The sequence below is a fragment of the Gastrolobium bilobum genome, unplaced genomic scaffold (assembly GCF_033153095.1).
Source record: "Gastrolobium bilobum isolate Gb01-03AN ecotype WA unplaced genomic scaffold, APGP_CSIRO_Gbil_v1 utg7833, whole genome shotgun sequence".
Lineage (NCBI taxonomy): Eukaryota > Viridiplantae > Streptophyta > Magnoliopsida > Fabales > Fabaceae > Gastrolobium > Gastrolobium bilobum.
The window spans coordinates 2526-19936 of NW_026898116.1; the positions used below are offsets into that span (position 1 = coordinate 2526).

Consider the following 17411-nt stretch of genomic DNA (forward strand, 5'->3'; position numbering starts at 1 on the left):
TAAATATATCATTTTTAATCAGTTTAAATCTTCAAATTTAAAACATAAATACTTTTTTTAAACCTGATTAAAAATAACCAATCACAAACGTAAAAACGCTTGAGCAGATGGTGGCAATCATCATTAAAAAAAAAAAAAAAGTAAAGAAGAAGAAGAAGAAAATTGATGACCATGCACGTTGAAGCTCTTAATAGCAAAATCCAAAAAGAAAATTAATGACCATACACGTTGAAGCTCTTAATAGCAAAATCCAAAAAGAAAAGTAAAACCGAAATTTTTTTTATCCCTTTCTTACCCAGTTTAAGCCAAATAAAGATAATGAACCAATTTTTTTACTAAAAAAAACGGGAAAAAGATAAGGATCAAATAAAAATATGAAAAACCTTTGACTCATTATTCCAATCCTAAGTCCCACTTTTTTCGTTTCACGCCTCAACTTTCATCCCCTATATATTTATTAAGGGAATCTTCCTCCTCGATTCAACATCTTCCATATACACAAACACAAACCAAAAGACATGGCTTCCTTGGGCTTGATGGGTTTAGCTACTTTGACCCTTTGTCTCTTGGTCTTAGCAACTGTGCCTCATCAAGCACATGCATTAAGTCGTGGATCTTTTGGTACAAAAAACGTTGCTGTTGAACCTTCAGTGGATGGTTTATGTGCCTCTTCGGTCACCATTCATGGCTACAAATGCCAGGAACTTGAAGTAAGAGCCCTAAACAAAGTACATTTATAATTTGAAATGGTTTTGAATATATATGTTAAGTGAAGACCCATCAATGGTTTATATACTTCTCTAACACGTTCCCTCACACGAGAATTCATTGGATTTTAAAATGAATGAGGCACATGTCCACCTACCTGTGCTAAGAAATTTCACAAAGAAATTGACGGTGGCAAGGATCGAATCCGTGACATCGATGCTCTGATATAATGTAAAGAACCAATTCAACTCAAAAGCTTAAGCTGATAGGTGAAACTATATTAATTGTTTTTATATATCATGTCACATGTTCGACCCTCATTGTCACTCATTCTCTTGTGGAATTTCTTAGCACAGGTAGATGGATGAGTCTGTGCATTGTTCACCCTTTAAGCCCAGTGGATTCTCGTATGAGGAGACGTGTTAGTGATATATAAAAATCATTAATATAGCTTCATCCACCAAGTTAAATTTTTGGGTTGAATTGATTCTTTACAATATATAGTCAAATGTTTAATGCAATATTATTCATTTTAATTAGTACATGTAGATGGGTCTGTGCATTGTCCACCCGTTAAGTCCAGTGAATTCTCGTATGAGGAGACGTGTTAGAAATATATAAAAATCATTAATATAACTTCATCCACCAACTTAAATTTTTGAGTCGAATTGATTGCGTACAATATCTAGTCAAATGTTTAATGCAATATTATTTATTTTAAGGTTACAACCAAAGATGGGTACATTCTTAGCTTGCAAAGGATCCCACAAGGTCGAGCTGAGGTTAACGGACGTGTCGCTAAGAAAGAACCAGTGATTATACAACATGGAGTTTTGGTGGTAAGTAATCAATGAATGCTTCAATTTCTCTTGTTTCAACTTTCAATTACCCTTTTCTCGTTCTCTCAAAAAAGAAAAAAGAAAAAAGGTGATAATATATACATATGTATATATATATATACATATATATATATATATATATATATATATATATATATATATATATATATATATATATATATTTATATATATATATATTACGAGAAAGTAAGTTATAGTGTCATATGTTAATAATAGCTGTGGTACCTTTTAGCACTAGAATAATTAGGGTTCATTGATAATTATAATATTATTTGAAAATTACTTACAAATTAAGTGATATAGTTTGACCACATTTAACCATACAGGCTTCACAAATGTAATGTGTATTACTTACATAGGGTGATGGCACATGTTACATTTATGGAATCTCTGAGATGAAAAAGGTCCAACTATATTTTTTTAAATGAATAATTTTCAAATTATATTATATTGGTGAATCTAATATCTGCCACCCAAAAATATCTTATCTGTTTCATTGTGTGAATATGGGTATAAATTTGGTAATCACTTCAGAATGCAACATTGAATCTGAACTTAGCATATGTCATTCGCGTAAATCCAGAAAGAATAGTGAAGTTTTTAAAATTTAAATATGCACTATATGCAACAATATTGATCCACTTATAACATAACATATAATGTTGTTTACTTATGGCTTAGAAGAGATTTAATAATGTCAGGATTCTATCATTTATATATGTATTACGATTGCATTGAGTAGCATTAATGCTATAATCGTAACAAATATATTAATTAATATATATAGGTTCCATGCTTATATGAGAATTAATTATCACATTCACACTCTATATATATGTTAATTTCCCACGTCTGCAGGATGGAATGACATGGTTTATGAACTCTCCGGAGCAAAACCTGCCCTTAATTCTTGCTGATAATGGCTTTGATGTGTGGATTGCTAATGCCAGAGGAACCAGATTTAGTCGCCGACACACTTACCTAGACCCCTCTAACCCGGTTTTTTTCTTTTTTTTCTTTTTTTTTCCTTAATATAATCTCCTAATTATTTTTAATTTACTAAATTAACATTTCTATATGAATATGGCAGGCCTATTGGAATTGGTCTTGGGATGAAATGGTTACTTATGATATGCCAGCAATTTTCGATTATGTGTCCAACCAAACAGGGCAGAAGATAAACTACGTGGGCCATTCTTTGGTACTGTATCATATAAATAACATATATAATGTTTTAGTAATGTATCCAACAATTTTATTCGTTAAATCCCGATATATCCAACTTTACTATTGTATAATTGTAAATAAACTATATTTTCAATTCAAATATATAACATTTTAGTGATAAAAAAAACGGATTGCTCGTTTATGCTATTGTTGAATATAAAAAAAGTTTAGCAAATATATTTACACTAGGATACAGAGTCGGATCCTAGAATTAAAGAAAAAAATTCAAGATACAGAACCGAATCCTGGTAAAAATAAGTGTTGCTACATAGCTATTAAAATTTCGTGCTCTATTCTAATATTGGTATTATACTAAAATTTCAATGCTATGTTTGGCAGGGGACTTTGGTAGCTTTGACATCCTTCTCTGAAGGGAAATTGGTGAATCAGCTGAAATCAGTAGCGTTATTGAGTCCAATTGCTTATTTGAGCTATATGAAAACCGCAATTGGAGTTATTGCTGCTAACTCCTTTGTTGGTGAGGTACATAAGCAAACAAATAACACTTACTCTTGTTATTTTGAAAATCTGAAATCATATATATTATGTAGAGGTTACTAATTCAGGGAATGTTTTTTGTTTTGCCAAACAGACCATTACTCTAATGGGTGTGGCAGAGTTTGATCCTAAAGGGTAAGAACATAGAACATAACAATATGATATAAGAAGAAAATGCTTCCTCATATATTTTAAAGTCCATTAGTATTCTATACATCACCTAATGCTCTTTCAACAATTCTCTTTGATTAGGATACCTGTGATGAATTTTCTCAAGTCTGTCTGTGCTAATCCTGGGGTAGATTGCAAGGACTTGCTTACTGCGTTAACGGGTATAAGCCTTTTCCCAAATTCTTATTTCTTGTCAACATTTTGATTTCAAGCACCGGACACATTTTCACAAAAATAATGGGTGTGCTTGAATTTGATTTTTTTTATTTGATTTTTTCAAAACTGTTTTGTAATACAAATTTGAAAACTGATTTTGTAAGTAAGAGAACAATTTGTTTGAATATAATTGGATCTTAAGTTAAAAAAATTGAATTTATTTATAAAATTGTCACTAATGACCATTTCATAATTATAAGATTGTCATCATAAATTATTGTTTTTTTTATTTTGGTAAAAATAAATTAATTTAAAATACTATAGAAGTTGAATTTATTTACAAAAATGCCATTAACAAATCTTCATAATTATAAAATTATCACCGTAAAAATAATAAAATCAAATAAAATTTTTTGAAAACATTTCTAAATTACTTTTTAATTTTAGTTTAAAAACTAAAAACAAATTATTATTTTGGGAGTCATTTATTCAAATAATCCTTTTCAAATAAGTTTTTTTTTCTAAAAATCTAAAAAATTGCTTTTAGATATAAAATTCAAGGACTACAGAAAATAATATTATTTTGGGAGTCATTTCTCTTTTTCTCTCCTCTACCATAAAGCCACACTGATAAATGGTATCAATTGATAGTATTTTCATTGATTTAAAACTGTACATCAATGTATCTTAAATAGAATAGGCTGTTACGGCTGTTACCAAATAGTAAAACAACTTCCTAAAGATAAGTAACTACACCTAATTACAATAGGACTCAGTTATACATATCCTAACAAACTACAGGTTACAACATATCACAGCAAATCATAACAACATATAGAATCTTCTATTCCAACACTCCCCCTCAAGTTGGAGCATGAAGACATGAAATGCCTAACTTGGAAAGAACGGCAACAAATGGAACACGACCAAGTGCTTTGGTGAAAATGTCTGCGAGTTGCAAATGAGAACGAACAAAAGTAGTTCGAATCGTCTTAGAAACCAACCTTTCCCGGACAAAATGGCAATCAATTTCAATGTGTTTAGTTCGCTCATGGAACACAGGATTTGCCGCGATATGTATAGCGGCTTGATTATCACAACATAATTCCATAGGATCATCATGGATAACATCAAGTGAAGCAAGAAAAGACTTCAACCATATCAATTCTGCTGTCGCGGCAGCCATGGAGCGGTACTCAGCCTCTGCTGAGGAGCGTGAGACAACGAGTTGCTTCTTTGTTTTCCAAGAAACAGGTGAGGTTCCAAGCATAATGAAGAACCCAGAAACTGACCGGCGAGTTAAAGGGCAGCTGGCCCAATCTGAATCACAGAAAGCATGAATTTTGAGATCACTTTTGGAAGAAAGGAGGATACCTTGGCCAGGATTCATTTTGATGTATCTTAGTACCCGAATGGCAGCCTCATAATGTGCTTCCTTTGGAGCTTGCATGAACTGTGAAAGAGTGTGCACTACATAACTCAAATCAGGACGAGTGATCGTAAGGTACACTAGCTTGCCGACAATTCTTCTATAGCGACCTGGATCATCATAGTCAGGTCCATCTGCCAGAGCTAAGCGATGATTCTGTTCAATTGGAAACTGAACCGGTTTACAATCCAACAAACCTGTTTCTTTGAGGATATCTAATGCATATTTTTGTTGGCACAAGAAGATACCCTCATTGCTACGGGCAACCTCGATGCCCAAAAAATATTTCAAGTGACCCAAATCTTTAATTTTAAAACACTTGTTAAGATAAATCTTAACCTCTTGACATGCTTGGGAATCATTGCCTGCCAACACCAAATCATCAACATAGACTAGTATGGTCAAGAAGGTAGAACCACGCTTCAAAGTGAACAAAGTGTGATCTGCTTCGGATTGAACAAAACCGTATTTAATAAGTGAGGAACTCAACTTTGCAAACCAATTCCTGGGAGATTGTCGTAAGCCATATAACGACCTTTGCAAACGACACACTTTTCTTCCTTGTCCTTGATTAAAGCCGGCCGGTATGCGCATATACACTTCTTCGTCCAGTTCTCCATTAAGAAACGCATTATGAACATCCATTTGGTGCAAGTACCAACCTTTTGCAGCTGCAACCGAGAGTAGAGTTCTAACACTCACCATTTTCGCTACAGGAGCGTAAGTTTCATGGAAATCTTCTCCTGGAACTTGATGATTACCTGCAATTACCAACCTTGCTTTGTAGCGCTCGATGCTACCATTGGAATGATATTTAATTTTATATACCCATTTACATGGAAGGGCATGTTTGCCTGCAGGTAAATCAGTGATAGTCCACGTATTATTTTCTTCTAGTGCATGTATCTCCTGAGCCATAGCTTTACGCCAAACATCATTGGTCATTGCTTCTTTAAATGACCGAGGTTCACTACCTGCATCAATAGCAGCAACAAAAACTCGATGTTTTGAAGAAAAATTGTTAGGATTCACATAGTTGGCAATTGGATACCGTATACCTGAGGTGGAGCTAGAAGAGGTGAGACTGGGAGTGTATGTATGTGCCTCAATCAGATTACATTTGTAGTTACTCAAATAGGACGGAGGCCTTCGTGTGCGTGCTGGACGAAGAGAATCGTTTTGAGCTGATTCTGCACTTCTTTGCACAAGTTCGTGAGCTGAATCTTCATTCCTTTGTACGAGAGCAGGAGCTGGATCCTCACTCCTTTGCACTTGATCAGCATTTGATGTAGAATCTTCATTCGGGTCCCTTTCAGACTGATGGACACTCCCCCTATCTTCCAACTGCACTTCTGCCTCACAATCATTTGAAGTTGATTGAGATACTGGATTGGCAGAATCATTAGAATCTATTGGTATAAATGTAGGTAATGATGGGCTAGGTGTAGGCACACTTATAGCAACAAAAGGAAACTCATCTTCGTGGAAACTGACATCTCGTGACACAAAGAATTCCTTAGTATTAAGATCATACACTCTCCAACCTTTTTGCCCATGAGGATAACCAACAAACATACACCGCCTAGACCGTGGACTAAATTTGTTTGTAGGTTTTGGTTGTGTCACCGCATAACATAGGCAGCCAAATATCCTTAAGTGACTGTAATCAGCAACAGATCCATGCAAAAGCTCATAAGGAGTTTTGCCATTGAGAAGCTTTGTGGGAGTTCTATTAATAATATGAGCTGTTGTCATCACACTCTCTCCCCAGAATTTGATTGGCAAGTTTGCTTGAAACAAAAGAGCACGAGACACATTTAGAATATGCCTATGCTTTCGTTCTACCCGACCGTTCTGTTGCGGCGTATGAACACAGGATTTCTGATGAAATATACCATTGGCAGTGAATAATTCAATCATCTTGTTGGAAGTAAATTCAGTTCCATTATCTGATCTAATACTCTTAACTGTTGTATTAAACTGATTTTGCACCATTAAAATAAATTTTCGTAACACACCAAAAGTTTCACTTTTGTCACCCATCAAACAAACCCAAACAGCACGACTGAAGTCATCGACTATCGTTAAAAAATAATAAGCACCAGAGAAAGAGGAAGTGCGGTAAGGACCCCATGTATCACAATGAAGAAGATCAAAAATTTTATTACTCTTTCGATCACTAATGGGAAACGAGGATCGATTTTGTTTGGCACGATAACAAATATCGCATGCCTTATTGTTTACATTGCCAAATCGAATGCTACTAGAAAAAGGAATCAGAGAAAGTGCTTCGGATGATGCATGGCCCAACCGCTTGTGCCAAAGTTCTTGCGTATCACTGGAGCGAACTGTTAAAGCTGCTGCTTGGCTTGGTCGAAACACATACACACCATCCCTGTGATCACCCAATCCAATCTCCGTCCTCAGCTTGCGGTCCTGCAAAACACAACTATTATTAGTGAATACCACATCAACATTATGTTGTCGTACCAACTGAGATACAGATATCAAGTTACACTTTAAATTTGGCACAAATAAGACATTGGATAATGAAAAAGAAGGAGTAAACGAAACAGATCCTTGTTGCACAGCATAAGTAATAGCTCCATTGGGTAAACCGATTGCCAAAGGTTCAACATCTGTAACATTCTCCAGCAATTCCAATACCCCTGTCATGTGGCGTGATGCACCACTATCTATAAGCCAGTGACAATGGGAATCTTTACGATTTAATTTGTCCTTTGAGCGTTGCGGGTTGTCAACCAATGATAACAATTGTGTCACCACGTCAGGTGTCAGAACGGCGAATGCATTTGCTTGCTCTAGTGGTTCCTCCGTTTGAGCTGCGTGTGCACCAAATGGCTTTGCATGGAATCCTCCTTGTGGGTTACTGCTCCTATCACCACCGAAACGTCCACGTCCTCGTCCAGGTCCTCGTCCTCTGCTACCACCACGTCCAGGATAGCCAAATGCTTGCCAGCATCGAGAGGCTTCATGATTAGTTTTCCCGCAGTGAATGCATGGAGGACGTTCAACAAACTTGTCTTTTACTGGTGCTGCTGTCTGCGTTGCGTAGCCAATTTCATTAGCTCGAGCATTCTGATTGCGTGTTATAGATCTATGAGTTTCTTCCTGATCATGTTCTCTTTCTTCTTCGATCTCCTTTGCATAGACACAGTCTTCTCCACATGTACAAGACCTGTAAGTTTTGCTGCTCGCAAGCTCATCCCAGACCGCTCTCAACTGCATATAGTAGTCTCCAATGCTACTGCCTTGCTGCCTGATGTTGGCCAAACTGGCCTTGAGCTGGTATTGTCGTGTAAAATTCTCCACAGCATACCTTTCCTTTAAGTCATCCCAGAGGTCTTTTACCTCATCAAAGCATTTAATAAACAGTTGTAATTTCTGATCAATGGTATTGTGTATCCAGCCATTGATCATAGAATTGCACATCTCCCAGGCGCGCCACTCTTCTGCCTTCGCCTTTTCTGGTTTCTTAACGGATCCGTCTATGAATCCTATTTTATTTTTCGCTTTGAGGGCATTTTTCATGAGTTTTTCCCAATTCTCGTAGTTGGCTTCTCCTCTCAGCATAACGGTTGTTAAAAGAATCCCTGGGCTATCTGATCCAGTCAGATAGAATGGTGATCCAGGGTCTGATGGCTTCAACCTGCTGCTGTTTTCATTGGCCATCTTCAACAGAAGCTATCTCCTGCTTACTGTTTTCAGAGTCTACACGTTGCGGAAGTTTTTTTTTTTTTTTTTTTAACAAGGGATCGCTCTGATACCATGATAAATGGTATCAATTGATAGTATTTCCATTGATTTAAAACTGTACATCAATGTATCTTAAATAGAATAGGCTGTTACGGCTGTTACCAAACAGTCTGTTACCAAATAGTAAAACAACTTCCTAAAGATAAGTAACTACACCTAATTACAATAGGACTCAGTTATACATATCCTAACAAACTACAGGTTACAACATATCACAGCAAATCATAACAACATATAGAATCTTCTATTCCAACACACACCCACTTTTATACGACTACAGAAAATAATTTATCTTACATGAGAAACAATAATCCCAAAAATCAAACTGGCTCAAAACTTTCCAAATTCTTTACAATATGTTTATGGAAAATATAGTTCTCATGTTGCAAGAAAAGCTTTATTCTCCAGCAACAAATTAAGATTATGTATTACAAATAATACGTAATTATAATTTAATTTTATTTTTTTTTTCTCCTCAAAGGCTGTTTTCTTGTTAAGAAGTTGGGAACCCTATGTTTATATGGCTGAATTGTCCTATACAGGTTATAATTGCTGCCTCAATAAATCAAGTGTTAGTCTACTCTTGAAGAATGAACCTCAGCCAACATCAACAAAGACCATGGTGCACTTATCACAGAGTAAGATTTTACCAGCTAGCTACATCACTCACAAATTAATGATGTAGCTCATTAAGTTAGTTACTTTTATAACAAATTAACTAAGCATTTTCATTAATTTTATGCAGCTGTTAGAAGTGGGGTTCTAGCAAAATTCAACTATGAGAGACCAAACTACAATATTATGCATTATGGACAACTATCCCCTCCAGTCTATAACCTTTCCAATATCCCTCATAACCTCCCTCTCTTCATTAGCTATGGTGGTCAAGATGCACTCTCTGATGTTATTGATGTTGGGAATTTACTTGATATCTTGAAGTTCCATGATGTAGACAAGTTAAGTGTTCAGTACATAAAGGAATATGCTCATGCTGACTTCATTATGGGGGTCAATGCCAAGGACATAGTGTTTAATGCTGTTACTGCATTTTTCAAGCGTCAATTTAACACTTGATGGGGTGTTCAAGTTGTAAGATAGAAGTGCCATGTACATAGCTAAAGGTCAATTACCCGCCAAGTTATGGTGAAGTAGAAGTTTTCTTTTCAATTTTTTTATTGGTTGTCTCTTACTCTGTGGAGGTTTTTCAGCTTCACTTTTGCTTCCTCAGGGCTTCATTTTTTCATCTAACTACAGATTTCATGTGGCCTGCTGGCCAAGCTTGTTTGTCTCCATAAATTCTATACACAAAGAAAAGAACAAATAAACAAATAAAAAATTGTTACACCCCAAAATTTTGTGAATATTAAAATTGTCTTTAGATACCAATAATCATTGATTCAAGTACAAAGAATTTGTTTCCTTTAACCAGAGGTCTTGAGTTCGAATTCTAAGAATATATAAAATGGTGTTCGGAGAGTCACTCAATATGGGTTCAAAAGTATTAAAATCAGATTAAACTTGCTTGGATAAATTAAAAAAACTGAAGATACCTAGTCTAGTTAAAAGCAGGACACACTTTTTGAGCTAATAGATTTGATACTATCAATAATATCCATATCAGCCCTTTATACTTAATTTAAAGTCTAAACTTCAAAACTGAAAATTGGAATGTTCCATAAAATAAATTTTGAGCCCTTTTTCATCTGATTTATTTTTTATTTTGTTTGGCCATTTTCTGTCATCTGAATTAAAATTTGAGCATCAAGATTGGTTATCCTTAAAGATATGATTCATGATATAACTTTGTTTGAACTCCAAGCTTTAACAACCTCTACCCACCAGAGAATACTTGGCGGCCAATCCAAAAACTGAAAACTAAGGATAAACACTTAACAACATTGCACCTTTGTTTTGCCCTGTAATCAAAGATATGGCCAAGCAATGTTTAACCAGTTAGATTTATGCATTTTTTATATCTATTAACAAGTCACTTTGCAACAAACTCGTAATTTTAATATTGTTTTCTATATATAATAATATAATGAAAATAGCTTATATGTAAATAGTATACATACACTGACCTTGTGTGTATAAATAGGATTGAATTATAACAATGCTCAAACAAAACCTTGTGTAACCTCCAAAAGAGTTTAGTAGTAAGCAGAAGTAAGAAACAAAAAAATGGGGCGCAAGAACACAATTTTCTTTGTACTGTTAGCTACCTTGATCACAAAGGAGGCATTGGCAACACAACATGTTGTTGGTGGAAGTCAAGGATGGGATGCATCCACAGACTTTAACTCATGGATTTCAGGCCAAAAATTCAAGGTTGGAGATAAACTTGGTAAGTTTCTTATACATAATTAGTTTAAGCTCTTTCATAAACTACTTTTTGCATATAATATTCCTTTTGTTCAAAATTGTTTTGATAAATGTGATCAATAATATGTTTTTATTTTATTTATTTATTTATTTGTTGCAGTTTTCAAGTACTCTTCTTTGCATAGTGTGGTTGAACTTGGTAGTGAGAGTGCCTATAAGAATTGTGATATTAGTACTCCAACCAACTCCTTGAGCACTGGCAATGATGTTGTTAAATTGGACAAGCCAGGTACAAGGTACTTCACATGTGGTACATTGGGTCATTGTGGTCAAGGAATGAAAGTGAAGATTGTAATAGTGAAAGGGAATGCACCTTCTTCCACAGCATCATCACCCTCATCATCATCATCACCATCATCATCTTCTTCTTCTTCTCCTGCTGCTACTACTACTACTACTACTTCTGCAGCTTCAGCCACACAATGCTTCACCTCTTTTGTGCTCATTGTTGCATTCTTGGTTGCCACAATGGTTTTGATGTTTTAATTTGATGGGCTATGGTGGCATGGCAATGTTATTTTCCCTAGTCATATTCACCTAAGTCGGAGTTAGTCTCTGAGCTGGCTACGAAACTGAGAAGGGACATACTTTATATATATTATTAAATGTATGTGTATGTCAATAGTTTTCTTTGTGCTGTTTTATTATAATCTTTTTCACTTTATGTATTGTACTCGAAATATTAAAATTTTCCTTGAAATAAAAATTTTAATGATTGAGGATCGTATATTTTACTTTAGGGGGCGTTTGGTATAAGAGAAATTTCTTTTTAACCAGGGAAACATTGTTGCTGGAATGTGATTGGAAATATTTTTTTCCGAGTAAGTTATAAAAATGTGTTTGGTTAACCAAAATTTGTCTCAGAAATATTTGGATTAGTTTACTGAATTGATTTTTGGTTAATTGTAAAATAATAGTACGAATGTGGAGATATTTTACAAAAATAACCCTCCATTTACTTTTTCGTTCAAAATTAGTACAACAAACAAGATTATTTTGGTTCACTTTACAGTAACACTTTTTCACATCCCAGGGCAATAATGTATTCCATATTATCGATGGACATATTCTGTTGATTGTTGTACATGGCTTAGCACATAAAAGGAAAAAACCAGATAACTTGGTACCCGAGAAACAAGCTTTCTTTTTTGTTACCAAACATGACATTTTCCTTTTACCAATGTTGTTCTCCCAGCTAACCAAACATAATTTGCATACCAAACGCCTCGTAGAAGAACCTTCTTGGGATCAATAGGTAAGTGAGATATATGAGAGGGTAAGTTAATTGCTCTCTTGTTGCATCTTATAATAATTAACAATTAATACAAAATACATTTAAAAACCGTTTTACTTGTTAAACATTTAATTTTGTCCCGATTTCTTTTTGTTATTTTGTTGTCCTTCTTATACGAAATTTCAATTAAAGTAAGCAATCCTTTTTTTAGCTCCTTCAAAGTTCTTAAATTTTGTGTTAAAAAAAAAAAAGTTTTTAAATTTCACTCATATTTTAAATTTTCAGCTCAGCTTCATGTTTAACCCAAACCCCATTATCATTTCTCAAAGCTTCCACTTTATTCCTTCTTCTTTTCGCGATAGCTAAGGTATGATAATACTTGGTATTTCGGTCCCCATCCCTGATCCACTCAGTTCTGAATTTGTGATACCACAATTTTTCTTCCTGGACTAAAGTCTCCTCCAACTCACCCCTGAGCTCCTCCTTTTTTTTCTCCAAGAAGTAGTTAGGGCCAAAGTCCAGCCTCCTCTGAATCCCTTCAATTCTTCTAAGAATAATATTCTTCCTCCTGAAAATATTCCCAAAGGTATTGTTGTTCCAGGTCTTCAGAATCGGAACAAGGCACTCCAGATTAACACTAGTGTCATCATTCAGCTTCCAGTTCTCGACCATCAGCTGGTTGAAATGGGGATGATCCATCCAGGTAGGGAAGATTCGAAATGGTCTTTCCTCCCACCCTCTGGGGTCAGCTTCCAGAGCAATTAGAAGGGGATTATGATCCGAATAGATTCTAGGCAGCACCCTAACTCTAGCCTCATGAAATTTAGCTCTCCAACTTGCATTGACTAAAGCCCGATCCAGACGTTTAAAAATCCTATCAAGGTGGGTGAATTTCGGGCCTTTCCAAGTGAATCTTGAACCAGAGAAACCCATGTCTAGCAGCTTGCAGTCCTCAATAACAACCCCAAACTCTTTACATCTGTTCACATCAATGGGGGCACCTCCCCTTTTCTCATTGGCAGAAGTAATTTCATTAAGATCCCCAGCTACAAGCCACGGCTTTGCATTCTGGTGAGCAAAACTTCGAAGTTCTTCCCACAAAAGTTTTCTTTTATCACCATTCGGGCTGGCATAGATAGCCGTAAAGATGAAATGATCATTCTGGTTCCTTTTAATTCTCACATGAACCAGCTGATGGCTTTTATTCACAAGATCAACAGAGAAATTGGGAGTGTTCCAGAGAAGCCAGATTCCCCCAGAAAAGCCTCGAGCCTCTTCAATGCAGTAATTAGAGAAACCCAGAACTCGGATGATCTTCAGAGCCTTAGCTCCACTAACCCTAGGTTCGAGCAAAACCACCAAATCAATATTATTTTTCGTGACAAAGGATGAAAGAATACCTTTAAGCCGCTTCTTGACAGCTCCTCTACAATTCCAAACTAGAAAATTCATAACAAACTAGTTGATTGATGACAGCCATTCAAGGAACTGTCCTTTCCATTCGCCGTAGCCTCCCTGGATCTGATCCCCTCATCGCCTGAAACCCTCCGATTGGGGTCTTGATTCTCTGGCAGCTCGAAGCTTTCTTCTCTCATCTTTACTATCTTGTCCCTTTTAGGGCTTTCCTTTCCTCCTTGCATGACATGTTTATCATTCTTCTGAGGTTTAATAGTTTCGATCCTCTGGGATAGAGTTATAACCTCTTCCAAAGCCTTCTCATTCGACATGTATCTCATTACTTGAAGCATTTCCATCTCCTTTTGCCTCATATCTTCCCCCTTTGCGCTCGCCGGCAGTTCGACTGAACCCCCTATCCCCAGGCCTCTTCCTTCTTTTCCCCCCAACGAATCAGACTCCATCAAGTACATTTCCTTGCTGTTGCTTTTTTCCCCCATCATCTCCTTCTTCTCGAGTTTGGGCTTCGAGTAAGTTGGAGTGGGCCCTTTACTTTTCTTATGGGCCATTTTCATGGGCTTAGACACAACCGGAACTTTCCTTACATTGGAGAGTCTATCTTTTTCTTTCTTAGCTGGCATTTTCCTACTGCCAATTCCCATTTCCCTAGTGCCTTGACCTATGCTTGTGTCCACTTTAACCAAATCCATTAGCTCCCCTCTGGCAGCTTTTTCCATCTTCTCAGCACTCCCTCCTTGTATCTCTTCTGTAGCCTTCTTCTGACCCGCTTCACTTTCCGCCGCCTGCGGTACCGTCGAGCCTTCCCCCCTGACACAAACTAAGTTGACTATTGGGATAATATTATTTTTTTCTACCGTCGTTTTCCTCTTCTCGTCTCTTTCAGCCATCTCTTTTCCGATTACCACATTCGCCGCCCTGGTAGACTCTGCTGGACGAGCTTGGGGAACCGCCTTTAACTTCCTCCCCCTAGCGCTTCGTTGGACCACCATCCAAGCCCCAAAAGCATCTGAGCTTTCCTTTTCGAACCCATGGATAACCTGCTCTTTTTGCATCGTTTGTTTGGAGTCATCTTCTATTTTCCTAGTTGACAACTAGCTATCCATTCCACCACTGCACGTCTCCTGTCGGTGTCCAAATCTCCCACATTTAAAGCAGATAAGATGGAGTCCCTCATATGCCACCGGAAAAGTCTTTCCGAGGACCTCAAATTTGGATAAAAAACTTCTCCTCAGGTCTACCTCAACACAAATTCTGGCATATTTGCCTTTCTCCGTATATTCCCCCTCTCCTGCGTTTGTCTTCTTCAGAGAGTTTCTATCTATCTTCAGAGTTTTTCCAAATAAGTTGCCAATCTTCCATAGATTCTGAATTGAGTAAAACTCTATTGGAAGTCCTGGAATCTTCAGCCAGACTGCCATTCTTTTAATATTCTCATCATAAGGGTCGAACATCGGTCTCCACCTCTGCACCGTTACATAGTGCTCAACAACAACCCAAGGTCCTTCATGAAGAACATGGAAATAGTCTTTCTCACTGTGGAGATTAATAAGGATATACCCATTTTCGAGGTCAATAATCTCAAACCTTCCTTGAAGGCACCATTGTTTCAGCAATCTAGCCATTAGGAACCTGTTATTAATCCTCTTCCCTAATAGTTTGATGATTAATGCATTCCTCCACTTCTTACAATCCTCCTTATACTATATAGGACAAACCTTATAGACAGGACACAGAGGGTCTCCCTGCTTCGCTTCCTCTTCTACCATCATCTTCCCATCTTCCTTTTCCTCCCTTTTTTGGATAGTTATCCAGTCCTCGTCATCACTGCGGTCCTCGTCCTCCTCTCCATTCAGCTGCAACACCACATCCTTATATGAAACCACTCTTTTCTTCCCTTTGAGTGTACATTGATCAATACTTTTTTGGGTAGGATCCCCTTCTTGGTGTTCTGAACTAGGGCCAGAATCTTCAGTCATTTGGGGTTCCTCTTCCTCTTCCATCTACCACTCCGATTGATATTAGTTTTGTGCTTCAATGAAAGATTTCTAGGAGAGAGAGAGAGAGAGAGAGGGAGAGAGTGAATTATTCAACTTTTAGGAACTTTAGATATATCAGTAATATATAATTTAGTTGAGTCAAAATTATCATTTCCACAAAGAAAATTATAAAAAATATATAAAGAAGTTGAAAATGATAGTTCACAAAAAAAACTGATAAATAATAAAGGAACAAATATTAAAAATAATAGCAAAGAAACAAATCAAGTGAATTTAAGAATTGAAATCTTGATATAATATGTTGGGTATCACTCATATTTCATATTTAAATGATGACTTTTGTTAATCGGATGCAGAGAAAGTCAATGGAGTCTTGCTTCAAAGATAGCGAATGCGGTAAGAAAAATATAGTAAAATATTGATGGATGTAGCCTAGAGTGAACCAAGATAACTTTATGTTTCTTTTCTCTTTTCTATTTTGTAATTGTGTGTGATTGTCTGGTTCCAACAATATAGAACATATCTAAGATAGCAAAGGGGAAATCCTAAAAAAAAAAAATTTGTTCTTCGAATGGGAAAAAGTGCAAAAAAGAAGAAGAAGATGAAAGTCTTTTTTCTTCCCACATGTTGAATTCAAGACCTTGCTTCTCAATCAACCCGACTATAGCCTTCTCATTTTCCCAACTGTTAGATTTCTTTTAAGGGAAAAATGTGTGTCATCTTAAACAATGTAAAGTGTCATTTTAAGAGAGAAAAAAAGATAGATAAAGGAGGAGAGAGGGTTTACAAAAAAAGTAAAGATGTGGGTCTCAGCTCTTTATGAGAGTAAAATGACATAAGTTATATCATTTAAAAAAATAAACATTTTTTCCTTCCTTTAATCTAATGATGAATATAGTGAATTGTTTCGGCTGCCTCTTAATTATGTTAATGCACTATAAATGATGGGTTTTATTAATCCCATGTTAAAGGAGATAAGTTATCTCATTTCATAGAGATAAATTTGTGGGCTCCACTATCTGAAAAATAAAAAGAAAAGAAAAGAAAAAGGTGGCACAGTTATCGAAAGGTGTGTAGGAGAGAAAGTTATCACATATAGCATAAGAGTAGTTTTTTCCATAAATGATTTGAGTAGTTTTTCTTTTCTCTCTCTTCCATAAGGTTGCATTTAATTTTTAAAATTAGGGATTACTAAACTCTTCCTTTGTAAAAGTACCCTTTAACCCAGTCTCTAACTTTGTCTTCTCACTTGGACTTTTGTCCAACTCTTCCTCTCTTCGTATTAAAATTTCTTGAAAAATGGAAAACATGTGCCCAAGAGTAGGTGTGTAAATAAGTTATGGTAGGTTTTAACTCAAATAGATCAAATTTGTGTAAAAAATCTTAGATCTGGCCTGACCTTGTAGTCTGTGTAAGCCCAATTTACAAGTCTGACATGACCTATATGTAAAAAATAAAAATATTGGCCTAAGCCTATTAAACATTCAATAATTAAAATAATATTATTTTATTATTCAAAATTATTAAAATAATAATTTTATTTATTTATTTTAAAA

The 17411-nt window shown here is 35.9% G+C and overlaps 3 protein-coding genes across 3 annotated transcripts; 2 read left to right on the plus strand and 1 right to left on the minus strand.

Moving 5' to 3' along the window:
* The first annotated feature begins 518 nt into the window (after window positions 1–518).
* LOC133312982 (triacylglycerol lipase 2-like) lies at window positions 519–9900 on the plus strand. The gene is made up of 9 exons (XM_061514280.1): window positions 519–710; window positions 1431–1547; window positions 2427–2567; window positions 2659–2769; window positions 3135–3278; window positions 3388–3428; window positions 3546–3625; window positions 9369–9464; window positions 9572–9900. Exons 1-9 carry the CDS (start codon window positions 519–521, stop codon window positions 9898–9900), a joined length of 1251 nt encoding a protein of 416 aa, XP_061370264.1.
* A 1107-nt stretch (window positions 9901–11007) lies between these two features.
* Window positions 11008–11694, plus strand: LOC133312981 (mavicyanin). The gene is made up of 2 exons (XM_061514279.1): window positions 11008–11170; window positions 11309–11694. Exons 1-2 carry the CDS (start codon window positions 11008–11010, stop codon window positions 11692–11694), a joined length of 549 nt encoding a protein of 182 aa, XP_061370263.1.
* A 1021-nt stretch (window positions 11695–12715) lies between these two features.
* On the minus strand, window positions 12716–13894 carry LOC133312983 (uncharacterized). Its single transcript, XM_061514281.1, has one exon. It carries the CDS (start codon window positions 13892–13894, stop codon window positions 12716–12718), a length of 1179 nt encoding a protein of 392 aa, XP_061370265.1.
* Between the last annotated feature and the right edge of the window lie 3517 nt (window positions 13895–17411).